Source organism: Nannobrachium achirus, assembly GCF_963921795.1.
Source record: "Nannobrachium achirus genome assembly, chromosome: 1".
Taxonomy (NCBI): domain Eukaryota; kingdom Metazoa; phylum Chordata; class Actinopteri; order Myctophiformes; family Myctophidae; genus Nannobrachium; species Nannobrachium achirus.
In genome coordinates, this window is record NC_137810.1 from 12,770,743 (window position 1) to 12,792,666 (window position 21,924).

At 42.3% G+C, this 21,924-nt stretch overlaps 2 protein-coding genes across 7 annotated transcripts; one reads left to right on the forward strand and one right to left on the reverse strand.

Moving 5' to 3' along the window:
* The first annotated feature begins 257 nt into the window (after positions 1-257).
* LOC308292840 (telomere length regulation protein TEL2 homolog) lies at positions 258-13,887 on the forward strand. Of its 6 annotated transcripts, none has more exons than XM_080735261.1 (22): positions 258-362; positions 593-782; positions 2,406-2,592; positions 3,695-3,975; positions 4,749-4,817; positions 5,326-5,473; positions 5,719-5,821; positions 5,911-5,979; positions 6,995-7,136; positions 7,944-8,083; positions 8,296-8,390; positions 8,487-8,600; positions 9,020-9,108; positions 9,378-9,469; positions 10,335-10,451; positions 10,710-10,781; positions 10,887-11,057; positions 11,433-11,524; positions 11,998-12,097; positions 12,298-12,362; positions 12,674-12,789; positions 13,713-13,887. In XM_080735261.1, exons 2-22 carry the CDS (start codon positions 635-637, stop codon positions 13,829-13,831), a joined length of 2,529 nt encoding a protein of 842 aa, XP_080591387.1. In that variant the 5' UTR covers positions 258-362; positions 593-634; the 3' UTR covers positions 13,832-13,887. The 6 variants fall into 6 exon arrangements, 4 of the variants coding, with proteins under 4 accessions (XP_080591387.1, XP_080591390.1, XP_080591389.1 ...); XM_080735263.1 differs by having other exon boundaries at positions 271-362; positions 484-782; XM_080735262.1 differs by having other exon boundaries at positions 300-782.
* Positions 13,888-20,278: 6,391 nt separating this feature from the next.
* On the reverse strand, positions 20,279-21,646 carry LOC308286231 (protein LSM14 homolog A-like; the record flags this gene model as incomplete). The annotated part of the gene is made up of 1 exon (XM_080727203.1): positions 20,279-21,646. One exon carries the CDS (start codon positions 21,644-21,646, stop codon positions 20,279-20,281), a length of 1,368 nt encoding a protein of 455 aa, XP_080583329.1.
* Positions 21,647-21,924: the final 278 nt, after the last annotated feature.

The following is a 21,924-nucleotide window of genomic DNA, read 5'->3' on the forward strand; positions in this document are numbered from 1 at the left end:
AATTTGAATATCTGACAGATTACGAATGTATCCTAGTATCGGTATTGTACGGATCTGTGTGTGTGTGTGTGTGTGTGTGTGTGTGTGTGTGTGTGTGTGTGTGTGTGTGTGCGCGTGCGTGCGTGCATGCGTGCATGCGTGCGTGCGTGCGCGCGCGCGCGAGCGCGTGTGTTTTGTGGAACAGACACTAGTATCCGGAACCATTGTTACATGACAGCTTTCACACCGGACATATTTTGATAGCGCACACTAATGACAGGACGTGGGAAAGTTATTTTGACAAATCCTCTATGCTTAAATCGTGCTTACACTTGCTCTGCAACTTAAAATTCGTACAACATAACGTTCTACATCATATACAGGTAGCTAACGTCACAGTATAATTATGAGAAGTGTTATTTCTAATTTGATAGACCGTTCCGAGGCATGTGTCTAATTATTCCTAGAAATCGATGGTTGACATCTGGTCATTGTCATTTGTAGTTGATACCACAAAGCAAATAAAGGGACCAATCGATGACAACATAGCTACAGAGTACTACAGACACTACTGGCTAGTGGCTACGTTAGTATTCTTCTTGTCTGTCTCAAGCTGGTACTCTGGTAGCCTACCAGAGTGTTCGAGTGTTCATCGATGCAGCCCGCAGGCGCCAGCCCAGATCCATGCGTCCGTCTAGCGGTGGGCCGGTGTGTGCGGACCCTCTCCACCTCTACAGACACTGGAGAAGTGCTGGCCGCTCTTCAGGCACTCAGCAGTTACCTGGATGATGACCGACCAGAGGGTAAATATTGGAAAACCTGCTCAAATGTCCTAGACCAGGGGTGGGCAACTTTGATGATGGCGAGGGCCACTACATTTTCACCTTCACTCCAGAGGGCCACATTGCTACGTCCTACTTTGTCATATCTCATACAAAAGAAGCAAAAAGAGCAGATCTACAAGCTCAAAACGCATCGCGCTGCGATGCGTTTTGAGCTGTAGGTCAGCTATTTTTGCCTCTTTTGAATTGGAATCCAGAATTATTTTTAGTTATTTTTTAATTGGAATCCTGAAATGTAACATTTTGATTCAATTTCAAACGCATTTAGTTATATACCCATGTTAACTTCATGAACCTAAATACAAATACATTGGACATAAAAAAAATACATTTTAATACTAGTCATTAAGCTACTGATATAGACTGAAGGAATTAAAGCAGATCGTGGTTGTAATTGTAACAGCTGAAATCAATAATATATCAGTATTCCGGTATTAACCTGAGGGCCACATTAAGTGAAGGTGGGGGCCGCATGTGGCCCCCGGGCCGCCAGTTGCCCATGTATGTCCTAGACTATATCAAGTATAGACTTACAGGATTAGACTATCAATATTGCAATGTAGAAGAAATACTCTGTTACAAGTTCAGAATTCAAAATCAAAATGTGCTTTAAAAGTACAATAGTATTGTTGTTAAAAATGAACCTAAAGTAAAGTACCAAAAGTAATCTACTCGTTGTCCTTAACACCTTCTAAGCCTGGCCGTACTCCCTCGGACTTCCTACTGGGTCCCATCAGCCACGCCGTCTATTCCCGGACTTTTGATATAAATTATAATAAAAAAAAAAAAAACATCGGAAATTCTTCTCTGTGTCTTTTTGGAGCGATCTGAAAGGGTTAATATGCTCTGACAGTCATTTTCTGGTGCTGGGTGTGATACTCCTAATATCCAGCAGGCCACGCCGTTGACTCACATTCTGGATGGATGGCTGGCCAGGAGGAGCCTCATCCTCTCCCCAGTGTTGAAACTCAGCAAGAAGCTCAAACAAGATGGCTGGTCTTTGTCTCTGTTCGTGGATCGCGGTTTCAATCACGTTCGGGCGCCGCTTCTCTATCGCTCCTTTCCCTGCTTCGCCGCACGTAAACGAATGGAATTGATCTCCCCTCCGCCTCGCCAAAGTAAGATCGCCGACCTCTGCAGGATGAATATGTACGCTGTGTCGAGCACTCCAGTACGTGTTGTTATCATGTGGGCTTTGTTTTTTTAAAACATGTTTGTAAATAAATGGCTTATTTCTTCGGCGCTACCTCTGTTCAGAGGGTTCTGCCGCGGCTTGCAACGTGTTAATGTCCAATTTCAAGTTTTCACATGTAAAAACAATCTTTTGAAAATAGCAGATCTACAACTCACAAGTGCGACGTATTATTGTAGATTGGTTATTTTCAAATAGCCAAAATGTATATAGGGCTGGAGTGGTTATGAATATTTTGTCATAATGATCAAAATCCACAAAGTAAGCAACTAGTAACTCAAGTTTATAAGTATCATTTTTGCCACTGGAAAAAAAAACTGGAAATACTCAAGTAAAGTACAAATACCTCAGAATTGTACTTAGTTACTTTACACCACTGTATACCTCCTCAGCTCAACGATCAGAGTTCGCCAACGCTCACTACACCCAGGTGCTTCAGTGTCTCATCAGCAACGTCCACGCCGATTGGTTCCAGACGCTCACGGCGGCCCAGCGCACCCAGTTATGGGACGGCTTGTTCCTCCGAGGTCCTCCAGAGCAGGCTTTATTGGTGCTGATGGAGGGTGTAGGTATGTTAAGGTATGTGCTTAGAAGAAGTACTAGGAACACGCTGTGAAATAACTTTAATGAGGTCAGTGTTATGAATACAAGAAGAGTCACCGGAAAGAAACTCGCCTGGGCTGATGGTTTATGCCCTTTGATTGATTGATTGAGGTATTTATTAGAAGTTTTGGATAGGAAAAGGACAAGGTACAGTTTCATGACTGCACTTTTCACTGATACAATGTCAACTAAAAGGAAACTCGGGTAGTAAGGTAAGGCTTATTTGTTATTTTCCATTGAGATCCTTAAAATCCTTATATACCCGTAAACTATGCCTAAACAGTTAAACCTAACCTTAGTTATTCCTAACTTTAACCTCGTAAAACGGTGCCAAAATCTAACCCGACTCCGACTCTTAACCTCAGAAAGATATGCGTAATCCTAAAGTTATATCTAACCTTATTCTCAGTAAAACAAATACAAGAATAAAAATCTCTGCAAGTATGTTTTCCAGCGACTCTCCCGGTTACCCTTAGAAGAAGTACTAGTAGGAACACGCCGTGAATTAATTTGAATAATCTTTGAAGTTGTCATTGCAGCTGAATAGAACATCTAGAAAATATAGTTACAAATATTGGCTCTCAGTGTGGAAAAGAATAAGATGTGTAAATCCAGGGGTTATCGCCATGCTGGCTTTGTGTTGGACATTTTTGTCAATATGAAATTTTGGGCACAGACATACAAAATGACCAGAAACACAAAAAGCTAGCCTTGGATGAGTAAGGGTCCATTTGGGTTCCATTTGTACACTCTAAAAGTTAAGGGGGCCCTTGCAAATAAAACATCTGAGAACCACTATTTCTAGTGGTATGACACTACTAGTACGGTGTCATACATATTCTGAAGAAACCCTGGAGACTTGACATTCAGTAATTGGGTATTATGATCAAAATAAGGTCATTTAAAGGGTGTGTATAAGAAAATCTAAGATTTGCCACGGACAAGGCCACGTCTTTGCCACAGACACATTTCGACGATCCCTGGTGTATTGTTGCATGTTTACATGGTCTGATTTACTGCACCTTTTTATTATCTGCCCGTTCACCTCATTTCACTGGAAAATGTCTCTCCGTTGCAGTCCCAGTGCTGGCCTGGACTGCCTGGTCGACGTCACAGAGGCCTTCCTCCAGAGCGGTCGCCTCGCCGCCTTGCTGTGGTCCTACAGTCAGGGGGCCGCGGGGCCCTCGGATTCCCCCCAGTTCAGAGAGATCCTTCTGGGACGCCTGGTGGCTCTGCCAGACCTCACAGCCAACAGGCTCCATGCTAGCAACAAGAGCCTGTTTCTCCCCCAGCAGTACTACCCCCTGCTGGCTGCCGAGGTCCTCTGCACCCTAGAGAGGGTCTGCCAGGCACTCCGAGGTCAGGGCTGTCACCATTATGACATTCAGTGGTGGAAAAAGTACTCAAATGTCTTTAAGGGGGGCCTGTCACCTAAAGGGTTACTGTCACTTTAAGAATCATCTTAAAAAAACAAGTTAATATTTTTATGATGTCATTGTGGGGATGCGCAATTATAAGCCAATCAAATTAATTGTCTGTATAGCCTGACTGTATGACTACTTACTGTACTGGTCAGCTGTTGTTGGGCAGATTACACTGAGACAGTTTCAGACTGTTTGAGGATGCACACGGGAGAGAGACCCCATGAACTACTGTATCATACTATTATAATTTAATAGAGAGACCACATGAACTACTGTATCATACTATTATAATTTTGGGGCTGACTGCGGACCTTTAAGTAAAAGTTATCAATACTGCAATGCTGTATACTCTGTGTAAAAGTCCAGAATTCAAAATGTACTTGAGTAAAAGTACAATAGTATGGTGTCGAAAATGTACTTAAAAGTACCATAAGTAAGGCTTCGTAAACTAAAGTTACACAGGGCAGACAATTAACACACATATTTAATGACTATTTTTTAAAGTGTATGAACACTTTTAACATGGAAATTATCATGTGATTATGATTAGGTGATTATGTAATAATTGAGACAGGCCTACTCGGAGCCAGAGGTCAGGGCCTGGTTGATGAGCTCTTTTCACATTTTCAGTGATGTCTCATAATCATTTCATATTTCATGCTTCTTCCTGTATCTATTGTTATAATTCTTCTTTCTTTTTTTTAACAGAGGGAAAAGATTGTTCATTGGTCTTTGTGGCACAGACACTTGGAAAAGTGTGTGTTCAGGGACATAGTGGTGAGTTGAATTATGTTTGCACTTTGCAGTGGTCTACCTCAATCACAAATTGCATGTGGTTCTAATACTATAACGTATTCTTTCCCTTTCTGTGCAGTCATTGGGCTCCGTTTTCATCCATGACTTACCCCTTATCCCTAAACTTATATGCCCTTTTTATTTACCATTTTGAAAAACATATTTCAAATAGCAGATCTACAAGCTCACAACAACGGCTATTTAAAAATTATTTTTTCCCCCCCTTTTTTTCTTCTAAATAGTAGAAAAGGGCAAAGACGTTTAGGGATAATGGACGAAAATGTAGCTAATTGACTTTCTTTTCAGAGAGCGTGGCAAATTAATAGGCTACTATAGTATAATGCAGTGGTTCTCAAAGTGGATTCTAGGGACTCTGTGGGTTCCTTTAGGGGGGTCTAAATTGACTCACACAAGTCTGTAAGTTAAGGGGAGACCTTGAAATTTGAAAATTTGAGAAACATGGGTATAATGTGTTTTCTGCCTTTTCTAGAGTTGGTGTTTGACGTGCTGGCTCCTGGGCTCTCCTTCTGCACACAGTCAGACATGGTGTGGCAGAGGGTCTGCTGGAAGCTGCTGCAGAACGTTCCAGAGCGATGGCTGGAGAGCGTGCTCACTGGGCTTGTTCAGGCTGTCAAGGGGTAAGCAGTTTAACCCACTTTAACCCTGGCATCCCAATTGTGGATGTATCTTTATAGCCTTAAATGTAAAAAACAAAAAAAGAAAAAAAACGTTAAGATATCAAAACATGACAAAAGAAGTCACTGCATGACACTGTATAAAGTCTAGAAAACATATTAATCATAGAAAAGGAACATAGGGAGAGCTTTGCACAACTGTCTCTGGCGCTGTAGATACCAATCTTTGCGTTGTCCTGTTTTTCAAGGCCTGGTGCCCTGGGCAGGATCATGGGGAACCTGGTGTTGAAGAATAAAAAGGCCCAGTTTGTCATCACTCATAAAATGCTGCTGCTGCAATACAAGTATGAGGTGAGAAGAAGTTGTACTATTAAGTCTGTGCACACTTACTGTACCTAGATTAGCTTTTGTACCATTCAGTTGCATTCTTTCTCTCCCAGACTGGGGTGTTGAGAACACTTATGGGTTACATGGCAGCAGACAGGGAGCGACGGCCACTGTTGATACAGGTGAGTTCAGCATTCGAGCAGCATTTACATGTATTATTCGATAACATGTAATTTAATTGTGCTTACTTTCATTTTATTATTTTCATATCAAAAAAGCTAACTTTTTACTTAACCAAACAACTTGGTTCGATTATAACATTGCATAGTTACGACCACAGAAATAGAAAGGTATACAAAGGACATTTCTATTCATAGTAATGCTGTGGTTCTGCATCAAATATTTTGGAAGAGGAAGTAATCAATCCATGACATGTTTGTACCATTGAATGGTACAAACATCATCATGTAAAGTAGACTAAACAGGTGGCTGTGTGTGAACACAGAAGTAGGACATTTGAGAGTTATGACGGATCTACACTGTTTTATATTGTATTATTATTGGCGTCACCCATAAAGTGTCACCAATTTCTTTCCTCGACAGCAATTCTTTTTTTGACATTCATGTTAGGGCTGTCACAATTATTACATAATCGTCTAATCGTGATTATCTGACATTATCGCAATTATTTTGTCATAATCGTCATAATCGTGAATGTTGAAAAATTTCAGAAATAGTGGAAATAGCAGATCTACAAGCTCACAACGCGTCGCATCGCGACGCGTTGTGAGCTTGTAGATCGGCTATTTCCACTATCAATGTTATTTTTTAAGTAGTAAGTTGTCAAACATGTCAGTAATGTATTTGTATATTTAGGTTATGTGTCATATCTACCATATGCAACTTCAAAGCCTAAAAGCCAAACAGAAATGTAATTATCAACGACAAATACACAATTAAATCGTTAATCGCCAATTATTTGAGTGACAATTAATCGTCATGTAAAATGTCATATCGTGACAGCCCTACATTCATGTTTGTGTGTGTTTGCTATTCAGGTCCTACGGTCACTATGCCAGGCCTGGGCCAACCCCAGTGCAGACGTTCATGTTTGTGTGTGTTTGCTACTCAGGTCCTACGGTCACTATGCCAGGCCTGGGCCAACCCCAGTAATGTTTGTGTGTGTTTGCTACTCAGGTCCTACGGTCACTATGCCAGGCCTGGGCCAACCCCAGTGCAGTGAGACACACGCCTGTAGAGCAGCAGCTGTATGTCAGCAGGGCCTTACTGCTGTGTGTAGGACTGCTGAGTGACACTGAACTACAGGACCTCCGCTCAGGTGCAACCGCAACGCTCAGCACGTCTGACTCGACTCACTGACTTGATCAGTATAAGCTCATAGATGTGCTCGATCCCAGTACCGTGATAGAAAACTCTACTATTATTATGAGGTTTTCTTTGTATTACTCTGTAAAAAAACAACAACATTTCTCTCAAGTATTCTCTGATTGTTGTTGTTTAACCCATTTAGGCCTAGAATTATTGAATGCTTTAGCTATTGAAAAATAGCAGATATACAAGCTCACAGAGCGGCACCGAGTGCAGCGCTGCGAGCGTGTAGATCTGCTATTTTTGAAAAATCGTGAACATTTGTGCAAATCACTGACATAGCAAGCTCTCAAGAACAGACTAACTGAGCTCCAGTTAAGTGAAAAGGACCTTTTCTTTGACGATGGCTGGCCAGATTGCTGACATAGAAACATAGGTTTTTCAGAAAAACCTTAGAAGGATTCAAAAGACACTCATAGAATCGGGTCAAAATTCTAATTTTCACAATAAAAAGAAAATAGCAGATCTACAAGCTCGCAGCGCGGCACTCGGTGCCGCGCTGTGAGCTTGTATATCTGCTGTTTTTCATTAGTTGAAGCATAAAATAATAATACACTATAATGTGTAACCATTCTAAATGGGTTAATTCGTTAAAAGGATAAAGAGTCAATAACAACTTCAGCTTTTCCCCGTTTGTTGCCCCTACTTGAACATGATTGCATGATGAGCCTCAAACTCTGTGAACGCTATGCTCTTGCTATGCTCTCGCTATGCTCTAAATGTTGAAGCCTGCGATGTCCCTCTTGTGTGCTCTCAGAGCTCCTCCAGTGTATGCTGGGTGGCATGCAGTGTCATCTGGACAGTAATGTGGTGCGCATCAGACGTATAGGCATGGTGGTGGGAGAATGCCTGAGCTCCCGCATCGACATCAGTGGAACCGCCAAGCTCAAATTTGAGGTAGAATCTACAGTGTTTTATCGCTGTGCAATCGGACTGATAAAAAATGATATTGGTTCCTTGGACCTTAAGTGGTTTGAGGATTTAAATATGCTGTTTTGAAATACCCAAAGCACAAAAATGACATTCAAATCCCTATGCATGCATTGTTATTTTCCACTATGTGTATTTTATATGAATGCCTACATGGTTTTTGTTGTGCTGTTTCGTAGTACGAACAACATGAGGAATCCCAGGAGTTGCTTTCGCTGATGGTGACTCCGTTGGTTGAAGAGGAACCTGAGCCAGAACCTCAGCCTGTCAATGGGTCAGTGTTGACCAAATAGAGAAATCTGCCCCCCCACTGCACCACCAGCACTTTTAATGACCTTACTCATGTACTGTATCTTCATGGTGTCCACAGAGTAAACCACCATCAACAGGCCAACGGGCTGACTTTGCTGTCGCAAGAGTTACCACCCAAAACTACGACAGAACCTGAGCCGCCTGACGTTCACTCTGACTCCGATCTGGATAGGTAACAGTGAGCTGTCAGTCATGCGTAATAGTGAATCGTAGCGCCCTTCTGGCAAGCGCCGCCCTCCTTGCATTCTCATTGGCTGAATGCAAGACTGAGAAAACATGGACGCAAGACACCGCAGACACCGCAGAGGGAGCTGTGTCGAGCGTTGCGAAGTCCGCTCGAGCCGACTCAGCGCCGTTCAAGTTACGTCCCAATAGGGACAGAATAGTAAATAATGTATTGGGGGTGAAGCGTCACTCAAAGTGCCTGTGGCCAATCACAGCGTGTCTTTTCCGGGACTTGCCAGAATCGTGCTACGGTCCACTATCACGCGTCAGTCACATCATGTTTGCAACTCATATTTTGATGGGTTAGGTTTGTAGGATACTAATGCAGAGATGTGGTTTTAAACCTCATGTTGTTTTCCATTCCAGTGATGATGACCTCACCCCATATGATATGTCTGGTGATCAGGAGATGAACCAAGCATCCCCACCTCGCTACCTACGAGACTGTCTTGAAGGTATGGCCGGATCAGATGAATCACTATTTATTTACACATGTAATTGTAGCCATATGTCCTGCTTTTGTATTGCATACTTGTTGAATTCGTACTGCACAAGGAATAGTCTTGTCACCAGTTGGTTGAGATTCATTTGGTTCTGTAATTTATCGTTCAAAAAGGAACTGTCTGCGGGACTATTTCAGCTGAGATGTGGGATACATTCATGATCGTTGTACACTCTGTCCTTTGACCAATCCCTCTGGTGTCTTTTCTGTCAATCCATCCAGCCTTAATCTCCTCTCAGGACCCAGTGAGAGTGGAGCTCAGTCTGAGAGTTGCAGAGAGCCTGGTGAGGAAAAACATCTCCACAACCAAAGAGGTGAGTCAACAACAGAATAAAGCGTCTTTCAGACGGGAGGCGGTTGACGTGCCCTAGTAATTCATTTTCAACGAGTGGCGGGTGATTATTTGGGACGCGCAGAGAAGTTGAGAAGCCGAGAGGGGGACTGAGCATTGGTTAAACCTCCCGTTGTTTAGACCAGGTTAACATTCACCAGGTTAGCATTCAACAGCATCGGCAGGTTAGCTACTCACCAGGTTAGCATTCACCAGCGACAGCAGGTTAGCTACTCACCAGGTTAGAATTCACCAGCGTTAGTTTTACTGAGGTTAGGTTTAGGTGGTCTAACCAAAGGGAGGTTTAACCAATGCCATGTTACCGCGGAGAGGCAGGCGGGCGCGGTCTCGTGAAATTCCCGCGTGCCTGCTCGTTCGTACACTCGCTCGCTGGCGGCAAGAGCTGGATTGTGGTCATCTTTGTGAAATACCGCCTGGCGTTTACTCGCGGAGCGATTGTGTTATTGTGTGTCTACCGCGGTGCGATCCCCGCTGATCCAAGTGAGAAAGCCCGAGGCAACCACGCCCTGTCTGTAAGGCGATTAACTGTGCTGACTGCTTAGCCATCTGGTTAAATAAATACAATTTTTCATTATAACTGAATTCATTTGTTATAACTTCTCATTGAGCATTAACCGATGGCATTTGCTTTTCTGCACGTTCATTTAATTTCAATTTCAATACATATTCAATATCAATATCACACCAAGCATTAGGTCGTTGATTTGCTAGTTTTCAATTATTATTTTTTCTAACCAAGCAAACATGAAATCCTTTAATACGAATACAGTAATTTTAGATGACTGCCCAACATTCTGACCACGTTATGTAACTCTGTCTTCATTCAGATCAGTGTCCAGCTGACCAAGGTGCTCCTTCACATGGAAGATAAGTTCAACACAGCTGGCTTCCTGAGCATCAGACACTCTACGATGGTGGCCCTCGCTGTGACCGACTGTGTCCCTGTAAGACCATGAGAATAAACATACAGTAAATGTAGGCTTTGTCCAGCTTCTATACCACTGTTTCCCAAGCAGTGGGTCGGGACCCATTTGTGGGTCACGGACCAATTTGTAAGGGTCACGACTTGATTAGAAGAAGTAGTGAAAATACCAATCTACAAGCTTGCGGCACCTGTTAGAGTGCTGATCTTTTAATTAGCTTAAATAAACTACCCTTTATTTTACCACTGAAATTGTATTATGTGCTTTGTCTCCAAAAAGGTGACTCAGTATCTGACCACTGAGTTTTACTCCATGAACTACAGTCTCCGGCAGCGACTGGACATCTTGGAGGTAAGACCATAATGGCATCTCTCTGCCTTTTCATGGCCACCAGCTATCTTTAAGTGGTAATAGCAGAGTAAATATAGAAACTGTGACTTTCTGTCTTTGTACCAGGTCCTGGCTATGGCTGCGCAGGAGCTATCTCTGCCAATCACTGATAAGGGTGGTCTGCCAAAGGAAACTAACCCCATAACTGATCTGAACCCGTATCCCGGAGACAACCCTGTCCATTGGCGCCAAGTAGTTGAAAGGCGGATTCAAAGCAAGACAAAGCGTCTTAGTAAGGTACTCGATATGAGAATTGGGATTTTGTATCCATTATTCGGGTGCCCACTGGCCTACTGGTCCAGGCGCACACCACTTAGGCATTGCTACATAGGCATGGATGCCTGGCGGCGTCGCTGGTTCGATTCCCGATCCGGGCGACCTTTGCCATGTGTTACTCCCCATCTCTCTCCCCATTTCCTGTCAGTCTACTGTCATATCAAAAAAGGCATAAAAGCCCGCAAAAAAACAAATCTTTATAATTTTGTATCCATTTTTCATATTTGGCCAGACCGTACATTAACAATTTTCATCAGGTATTGTTGGTTAATGGAGTATTTGAGTGAATGCCTATTGACTAGAAGAACTTGAGCAATTCTGTCTTGTCACCAACAGGGTGTCACATGTCCTCCAGCCACGGTCACCCCAAACCGTTACGCACCCGTTGCTGGCCACTTCTTCTTCCCTCTGCTCAGAAATTATGACAGGTCAGTGTCTTTCAGACAAAATTATGAAACAACCCCACATATTTCCCCCCTGATTAGGGCTGTCACAATTATTACATAATCGTCTAATCGTGATTACTTGACATAATCGTGATTATTTTTCATAATCGTTTCCATGTTGAAAAATATTATATATTATATGACGCGTTGTGAGCTTGTAGATCGGCTATTTCCACTATCAATGTTCTTTTTAAAGTATAAAGTTGTCAAATATGTCAGTAATTTCTTTGTATATTTAGGTTATGTGTCATATCTGCCATGTGCAACTTCAAAGCATAAAAGCCAAACAGAAATGTAATTTTCAAAGACAAAAACACAATTAAATCGTTAATCGCAATTATTTGAGTGACAATTAATCGTCATGTAAAATGTCATAATCGTGACAGCCCTAACCCTGATTTGGTTTTGTAATGTGATTCATTCTAAATCACTGAAATGTAATGCTTGTGTGCAAGGCCTCAGGTGACCTTTGACCTGCTAGGCAGTGACCACCTAGTACTGGGGAGGCTGATCCACACCTTGGGCCTCCTTATGCATCTTGCTGTCAATGCACCGGTAAGCCTCAAGTTCTTTTATCAGACATTTATTTACTCTGACAATTCCACGCGAGAATCGAGATAAAACTTTTGAGGGAGCCCTGTCCAAAGGCCTTGAGTTTTATGAACCTCCTACTGACGTCATAAAACCATTCATCTGTTACTCAAGATACTGTGTGGACAAGACATGTGACGTGAATGTGTCCTGTTTACTTGCAGGTAGCCACTCAGATGGGTCGTGCCCTTTTGGACTTTGTGTGGACGGTGCGCTTCCATGCTGACCAGTAAGTTTGGTGCATATGTACTCTGTGTGTGTTTGATGGAGGAAGTCTTGTTTTTGTAGTGTCTGTTGTGATTTTGTGAATTTTCCCCCTGGCTCTGAAATGCGATATCATTAAAGGTCTGCTTTTCACTGAACACTGACTTGTTGGATGGAAGTTGATGATAACCATCCTTGGATAATGGACAGTGGACACATTAACAAAGCATGAATGAATGAATGAACATACATGAATATAACAACAAACTAATCAGTAATTAGAGTACTGCATGTTTTGCCAACTTGATCCAGGCTAACCTATAAACTCTGTCACAGGGTGGTGAGACGGGGTGTCCTGTTCGCTGTCTGCTCTGTATTTCTGAGCATGCCCAGTCAACATCTGCTGATGCAGCTCAGTGATCAGCTGTTTGAGACAAGATCTTGGCTCGCAGGTAACAACGTGGTGGTGAAATTATATGAACGGGTCATATTAACAACTATTCCATCCTATTGTTTTAAAAAATGTCTTTATAGAATCTGTGTTTCAGTATAGGGTGAAATCACGTGGTTATTCCTAGTAAGGAATACAGTTATACGTAACTTTTAATTGGGCCTGAGGTTGGACCTGCAGTTTGTGCGTCAGTCAGGGATGTCCCTTCCACCCTTGAAACATACACACACACACACACACACACACACACACACACACACACACACACACACACACACACACACACACACACACACACACACACACACACACACACACACACACACACACACACACACACACACACACACACACACACACATACATACATACATACATACATACATACATACATGGACAGCCCACAGCCATGCACAGCTGAGGTGACCATTGCTGGGAAATAGATGAAGATCCAGGATGTCCTGTCCTTTAAAGTCTATCCATGACGTGATTGGCTGATAATCATTAAAAAAAGATTTTACCCTCCAAGGATACAAATTGCATTGTTTGATGAGGCAATAGTATAATATTTTGTGATTTTTCTTGATATTTCTATTTTAATTTCCAGCCTAAATGCATCTTTAAAGTGAGCTAAGTGACAGGAATACATAGGCACTTTGAATGTGAGAATGTCACAGCATTTGTAACAAAACATACCACGGTTGATTCAAAATTGCTTGACAATTCAGTGAGTTATGATTTTGAATGTGGAGAGACCTCCTGCTTCAACAGGCATATACTGTACATGCAGTGGCAGTATGGGGGCCACACTGACACATCATTCCAATGAACAGCAGCAGCCAATATTTACTTCTACATATCTATGGATTGAACAGTGAGGAGTGCTGCCAGACAGTAAACTTGTCTTTGTTGTATAATTCACAGATGTGGCTGAAGGGGATGCCGACGGAGACTGCAGGAGTTTGGCTGTGCAGAGCCTGGTACTGCTTGACAAGAGCCTGAAGACACAGCTGGATCCACAAGCACTGGGCCTGCAGTCATGATGAACTTAAACACTAGATCCACTGGGTCTGCAGCACAAACCCGCTAATCCACAAGCAGGGGTTGTCGCAATGCTGGCTTGTTTTTGTCAAATGTATTTGACCATAACAGGTCTGTAACACTGAGAGTGTACAAATGGAACTGGAAATGGTGGAGTAAGTAAAGTAATACTTTTACTTAAATAAAACATTTGAGTACTTTTTCTACCACTGACTAAAGTAGACTATTGAATACTCGAACAGGTTAAAACATTCCCACGTATTTTATCTCGAGTGGCCTTCAGAATCAGGTCAAACAATTCATCAGACATTTGATTTCAGAACATGTTAAAATTGGAGTTTCGCATGGATGAAAGAATCAAAAACCAGTATCAGAAATACTGAACATATTCTGTTTGGGTCAATGATGATTAGAGTCGGTGACAATGTAGTCACAAGAGCAGAGGTAACTTAAAGTATTTAGGTTGTATATTGGATAACAAACGAACAGGTGTATTGGATTCTTGGTCAGGATATGTCAAGTGCAATGAGGGCCATGGCCGGTTCTCTCATTCATTGTCACTCTGACTATGCTTGTACATTGTACCATGAGCCTCATGATACAATGCCTGGTACAGTATCTCCAAGTCACTGAACTCAGAGAGAGACCTCCCAAAATAAGCCAGTGAGGTTACTTCTCCAGGCATGTCACGATACTGGATTTCTAACTTCGAAACGATATTTTGAAGAATTTCGATACTCGATACCATTTTTGATACCACGCAACCACGGAAATTTTAATGCAAAAATGTTTATTTTTATTTAAAGAAAAATACAGAACGGTAGTGCACTTTTTAAAGGCCTGCCTTTGATGTTTTCACATTCTAAGTACAAATAACTAGGAATAAGCCAGGAATAAGTAGGATATATACACATAAAGGTAACGTTGGTGTAAACCAACAAGAGGTAAAAACTGAGTATCGATATTATCGATACTATGGAAAAGTTATATTGAAAATCGATACTTTTCGATAAATCGATATTTTTGACAACACTTCTAACATTGAACCCCGGTCTCATCTGACCTCCGCCCTCTTCAGTAACCTGGGATGGCTAAGAGTGGGAGAGATATTATCTCAGCTCTCACTGTGTCTGGTCTTCAAGATCCTATATGCTTCTGTTCCCAAATACCTGTTTAATTACCTGCCTAGGGTGAGCGATGCTCACAGGTACTCAACCAGGGGAAGTTCATAATCATCTTGTTCTCCCCAATTTCAGGACACTTAATATAGTCCAAACAAAGATATTAATTGATCACCAGAGTCCCATGGTCAGAGTTCTGTTCAGTTTGTATGTAGTGGGGGTCTCTGCTTCATCTCTCTCTCTCAGCTACGATGACATGCCTACATAGAGAATTAAGCAGACACGTATTTGTCTGCATGTATTTCTCATAGAGGTATAATATGGTTCTGGGAGCTTGGTGTTTCTGTGCTATGAACAAGCAGTACAAGACAGTCTCGATATCCCACGCAGATGCGACCCAGATCCACCAGATGGCCTCCTATCCTAACACATCAAACTATAACCCTTCCCTGCCAGTGGAGCAGGGGTTTTCAAAGTGGGTGACGGGGAACCCTGGGGTGCCGTGACGGCAGTCCAGGGGTGCCGCGAGATAATTTGATAATATTTGGAATTTATTTGGACACTTGAAAAAATATTTGGTATCATTTTTAAACTTGAAGAACAAAGTTATTTTCAGTCAGTTCTAACCAAAATGGCTATTATCTCAACGTTTTCCTCGCAACATAATCACTAAAATATCGTCACTGTCGGCCAGAAACCTCGTATCTCCAAGTTTCAAATGTGTACGTCTTTTGGTAAAGCAAAGCCTTGCTTCATCATAAAAGACTGTCGCACAAAACTAGTGACAACATTTTATAGATGATAAATACAAAACGAACCCGACAACGACGATATGCTATAAATATAAGGTGCTGGGAGTGAAAATTATAATGTAGGGGTGCCTCGGATTAAAACAAATATTCATGGGGTGCCCCGAGACCAAAAAGTTTGGGAATCCCTGCAGTGGAGGACAACAGATAAAATTCAAGTAGTTAAGAATTAAAAGCTGTGGGTACTCGTTCAGTTACAAGACTAATCAATGTATTTTGAGCTATTTGTCACACTTTTTAGATAAATTAGGCCACAACCATAAATTAATGGCAAGTTGAAAATGACACTGAAGAAGTCCTATAGGCCTAAATGTGAGAATACTTTGAGAAATAAACAGACTACACAAGCAAGCGTCCTTCATCATATCTTGAATGTAGGCTACAATGAAAGTAACACAGATAGAGATACTACACCTTGCGAGCTTGTAGGTCGGCTATTTTCTTATAAATACCGTAATGAGTACTTGCAGCAGGAAATGAAAGAATGAAAGCAACTTCTGACATTGGGCACGCAAATGGCGCGTCCTAAAAGGTTTCATTCAGCCCTTTTTCTCTCATACCATCTGCCTTTTCAGCAGTATTATTTCAGTCAATTCAAGCTCAGAGCCTTGCATGCTGCAGACGTTCATTATGCCTGTCTGATCCAGGGTTGTCAACATTGGACTGTCAGAATCCAGGAGATTTATTTTTTGGGGGGTGCGCGGAACTCCCCAACTGGGATCTGGGGGGTCCTCTCCCCAAAACGTATTAATAGATATATTTTCCTGTGTTCTGTTGAATTTTGTGCATGTTTGATACTTTTATCAGGCTTGCTTTACTAGCATGGGTACTTGCTAGTAAGGTAATTTCAGCCTTAAAATGCCAAATGTTGGTGTACAGATTTTATGACTGAAGCAAAAGGACATCTTTAATAGTGATTTCTCATCTTTAAGTCATTACTTAAGTGAATATCTGTATGATCTTTCTTGCATGCATTGCCCCCACCCCTAAAGCGGGGGGTCTGGGGGTCCTCCCCCAGAAAGTTTTCTAACATAGTAGATGTCATTTCCTGTGTTCTGGTGAGTTTTGGGAGTTTGATACAAAATCCAGGAGAAATCCAGGAGATTTGCCAATCCAGGAGACTCCCAGGAGAGGGGTTCAAAATCCAGGAGACTCCTGGGAAATCCAGGAGAGTTGACAAGCCTGGTCTGATCCGAATCACCAAAGAGATGGTGAAAACGTCTTTTCAACAGTCTTTTATAGGCCTACATGTTCTGATGCTCATGAGGGGAAACTCCTACTACGAAACGAAACTTCCTATCTGCCAAGCGCTACATTGCATCACAAAATAGGTACACAAAATAATGTGTCACTCACTGCAGATATATCACAAATCACATGTTTTTCCAAAACTATATTGTGGCAATTCAGTGTCTGTGTGTGTGTGTGCGTGCTCTCCCAAGGTATAACGTGGGGTCCAAAATTAGTTAGCCCAAGCCCATGCCCCTCCATACCATGACTTACACCGCGAGTAACATGAATTTACACACCCTTGAGTAGGCTCTCTGTGTAGTGTAAACATTATAAAAATCACACCCAGTGCGAAGTGAGTGGTGCTATAGTATTTAGCTTAGCTGTCCCATGACACCTTTTTGGCACCTTATTTCTTCCACATTTTTAGAGTTTTTTTTTTTTTAGATTTTGTTCATACTTCAACTACACAGTTGTGTGTGCTTGTATTTATCTAGTTATTTCTTTTATACTTTTGAGATTTTTGAAAAAAGTTTCCCAGTGAATAAAAATGGGAAATGAATTCTGTCCTACTTAATAGTAATGCTTGTAATAGAAATAGTAGCAATAACCCAAAGTTCTGCATGAGTTCAATGGACCACTTTTGGAAACTCAAAACCCAAAAGTCCATTGAGGTCAACAGACATTTTCTGTAACCTTTTCTGTAATCCCCAAAGCCCAAATGTCCGTTGAGTTCAATGGAGGAGTGGTGCGAGCTTGAGGATTGTTTAAGCTTGCCCTTTGCCTTTCAGTTGTCAAAGTGCCCAATCACAGACACAGACATGTTGCAGATATTGGCCGCCTTGTCCATGATGGCACGAATTTGGCCTACGTTAACGTTCATCATTTTGCTGAACTGGTTTCGAGAATGTACAGTAGCTGTAGTGATAGGGTAGAATTATGATACATAATTCTATGATTTGTGTACGAGGCTCATATGACCATATAAGGATATATTATGAACTGAACTTACAGTATAGGAGACCACATTTTGGTCGGATACTGTAAGCTCAGGCTAATAGATTACAGGTCATAGTAACTTTGGTTGCCATGACTGTAATCATGTTTTGGTTTATACTGTATGTCACTAGTGGAAAGTTACCAACACTACGTGTCACTGTCTTCCTTGTTATGATCTGGGAACAAATTAATGAGTCCCACGAAGATCTTAGTGTCATAACTGTACTCTTTATATACTGAATGTTAACTTCCATCTTGGAAGAGAGAGAGAATTACCAAAGCTACCACTATGATGGTACGCTCACTGTTTGTCTCCTTGTCTGACTCTCTTCAAATACAGCAATTTAAGATATAGTCCTTTGTCTCGTCTCTCTTATTTTGGATATGGATTTATCCATATTCCATACTTATTTAACTTTATTATTAATTTATTTAACATGTAGCTCTCGAGATTTGTTTTGCTTTCTGTGTTTTGGCCTGTTTACATATAGGCCCCCCAAAAAGGATAACACTTATTTGCCCGTACAACTGTGGAGACACTTACATTTGACATATACTGTAGGTTGCCTAGATGGGAAACATGAGCCATACAGAATTGGTATCTACGATCATCATCTCAGGACAGATGTCATGAATTAAACAATTTCAAGAGAGTGCATTGATACTATATGGGGCTATATGCCATATCCTTCTGCTGAGCTGGGAGCTCTGTATATGGGGCTATGTCAGGCTTCAGTCATCTCCATATTTGGGAAAATATATGGCCACATTTTGTCCAACTTAAACAACCAACCAGGTCTGTTTTTCAAAGTTGTTCCCATGCCAAAATGCCAGCGTTCATCCAGCAGTCATCTCGCCCTTAAGGCGTCTTACTGGTAACAGTAACAGATAATGTACCTGAGCTAATAACATCATGTTACTGATAGTAACCAAGTCACTAAGTTCTATCAATAGAAATTCTTATGAAAGCATTGTTGAAGTGCCCTTTGTACCTGTTGATGTCAGTATGACATCATGTACGACATGAGGGATCTCCCATAAATGGACACGAAAGTGACACAGACAGACAGATGCAGAGATCTCCTTATATGGGCATAAAAAGGAGACAGACAAAATGGAGATCTCTGTGGATGTACAGTATATAATTTAGTTCCGGACAACTGCCAATCCAACCAACACGTTCCACTCTGCATTCCTTTATGTCCTCAGGTCCACTAAGTTTGAAGTTGATCGGTCGGACAAGGTTTCAGGCTCATTCCAACCTCCATTCACTTCAATTATGATATTTTAAAAAGTTAAATATCATAAAATTAAAAAGTTAAATATAATGTATAAAAAAATATACATGCTTACCTAGAAGTTCTACATTACTCACTCTGACAGCAGATAACCCTTTTCTTTGCTTTCATACGTGTTCACAGAAAAAATCTGAAGATACATAAACTAAAAAAAAACAAAGTTAAATATAAATATTAAAAAAATCACACCCAGTGTTGAGTGAGCTGTGCTTTTTATGAGTTAATTTCATTAAGCGTCCCTTGAAGCTTTGCCAATGAGCTAAGTGTGGGACATACATACAAAGCCAGCTGTACTGTAGGAGCGGTTAGCACCGCTCAAAAAACAATATAAAATACACTATTATGGAAAGAAATTGGTGTAGCCACACAAAATGTGCATGGCGCTGATTGGTCCAGCAGTTTGTGAGATTAGCCCTGGACAAACATACACACACAGACAGACCCTCATTGCCAGCTAGCTCTTTCAGAGCCAAGCCACATAGAAACACAGGAGATGAGATGAGAGTGAAAACAAAGAAAATCTGGATACAGTGGGCATGGAAGGTTCGGTGGCGAATGGCAATACAAAAATATATATATGGTAGAAAGCTATGACCAAAGCTATGACCAAGAGTAAAGAACCAACGTGGGCAAATGTGGTGCTGCTACTGTACATGCTATTATCCCCTCCCCTTCCAAGAATAAAATATTATTATAGTGACAAACATTCGATAACAAACAAAATATGACCAAATATGGATATATACAGTAGGGAAAAGGGAAAGAAATCATTGTCAGGAAAAAAAGATATCACTCTTGACTTTAATAAAACATTAATCAGCCACCTGGTAACACCTGGTAACCACGAACACAAAGCTCATACCCAATTTTCATTCATTTAGTAAGAAAAGTATCAAACAAAAACTAATTTAATAGCTTTTGCACCTTTCCACTGATTATTGCTGTGGCTCTTCTATGCAGCCATTTTGTTGTCCTTCCTGCACTCTGGTATGTCAGCAAACTCCCTGGCTGCTTCTGTACCCTGCCCCGGTACAGCCACTGCCCCCATGGGGAGGTGGAGGTCCAAAGGGCCCTTGGCTGTTAGAGTGACCCGTGTCCCTGTGGACACTGACGCTGCCACGCCCACTGTAACCCAAGCGGCCTCGGTTCTGACGTGCGGGGACACCAAACGTCTCAGAGTTAATCCGCCTCTCCTCAGCCCAGGTCTGTCTGCGCTCCCTTGGGAACCCCAAGCCTGCAGATTTTTCATTTGCTTTCCTGGTGTCATCATAGGAGGAGATGTGGTCGAAGAATGACTTTTTCTTGTCATAGTAACAGTTGGGGCCCAGTGGGTCTCCATTTTCATCAGTATTCCCTTCACTGTTCTGAGTCTCACCGTCTGAATCATCTGTATCCTGCCCCTTCACCACCACCTCTTCTGGCTTGTCATCTTTCAGCTTCTGAACCTCTGTATCAATCTCCTTATTGAACTGGGCGTTTGCGCTCTCGAAGTCAAAGTCTTTGTCAAACTTCACGGGTTCGTCGCGGCGCACATTGAAACGTCCCCGACCACGGTGGCCGCCTCCTCGACCACGGCGGTTAGACTGATCACCAGCAGCTGCTGTGGAACGTTTAGAGGTATCCTTGCCTTCACCTCGTACCTGATCAGTCTCAGGCTTGCGGGCTTTCTGCACATCGGTGCCCCGCCTGGGCTCCGCGCTATCCTGATGCTGAGCCTTCTGAGCTCCACGGGTAGCAATGGCATGGACTGTATGGCCTTGAGAAGGATTCCTGCGTGCCAGTCCGAGGGGAAAGGCAGGGGGGTATGGTCCCATTGAGGTGCCTTGTAACATCTGTGAGACAGAAGGAGGAGCAGAGCCAATTGCACTGCCCTGGCACTGGGTTGCTGTTGCTGCTGTGCATGTGTCATTCCCAAATGAGGGTACTGATTGCCCAACACCACCAACCCTATACTGTGGTGGGTTGAACTGTCTGTATTGGGGAACTGGGCCCATGTTGAAGGGGCCATAGGAACCAGCAGACTGGAATGGGGCTGAGGCAGTGGAAGCAGATGGTGGAGCTGAGCCCATGGAGGACTGGATGATGGCAGGGTCCTGAAGCAGAGAACATGTTGGTTTAGGTGGCTCACACACAATCAGGTCCTTAATGTCGCTTCCTCTGAAGATGATGTACTCAAAGATCTCATCTCTGGGCGGGATGGGCCTATCAGTGGGCCTATCCTCTGTGCCAAAAGAACGCACCTTGGAAAGTGCGATGGTGGAATTCTCGGGGTCTATAGTGTAGAGGATTCCTTCGTAGCGAATCTCTGCCTTTGAGATGAGGCTGATTTTGCTCCCCAGATATGGCGTCCCTCCGCTCATTGTGACTCACTGGGCTCCACGGTCTGGTCAAATCACCCCAACTTTCTTTTAATGAGTGCTTCTTCACCAATCGGTCTGTTGAAAGAATTGGTCAAAAGGCAGTTTAAATGTGATCCCTTCCAAAACTCTGCAAAAAGCGTTATTCTCTCACTGAATCAAAGTGAGTCTGTAACGTGTCTTTTATGCTCACCAAGTCTTTGCGTCATTTGATGATGTCACCCCTCCAATGCACACTGATCTCACAAACGGCTAGACTATATATGCACCACATTTCTTGT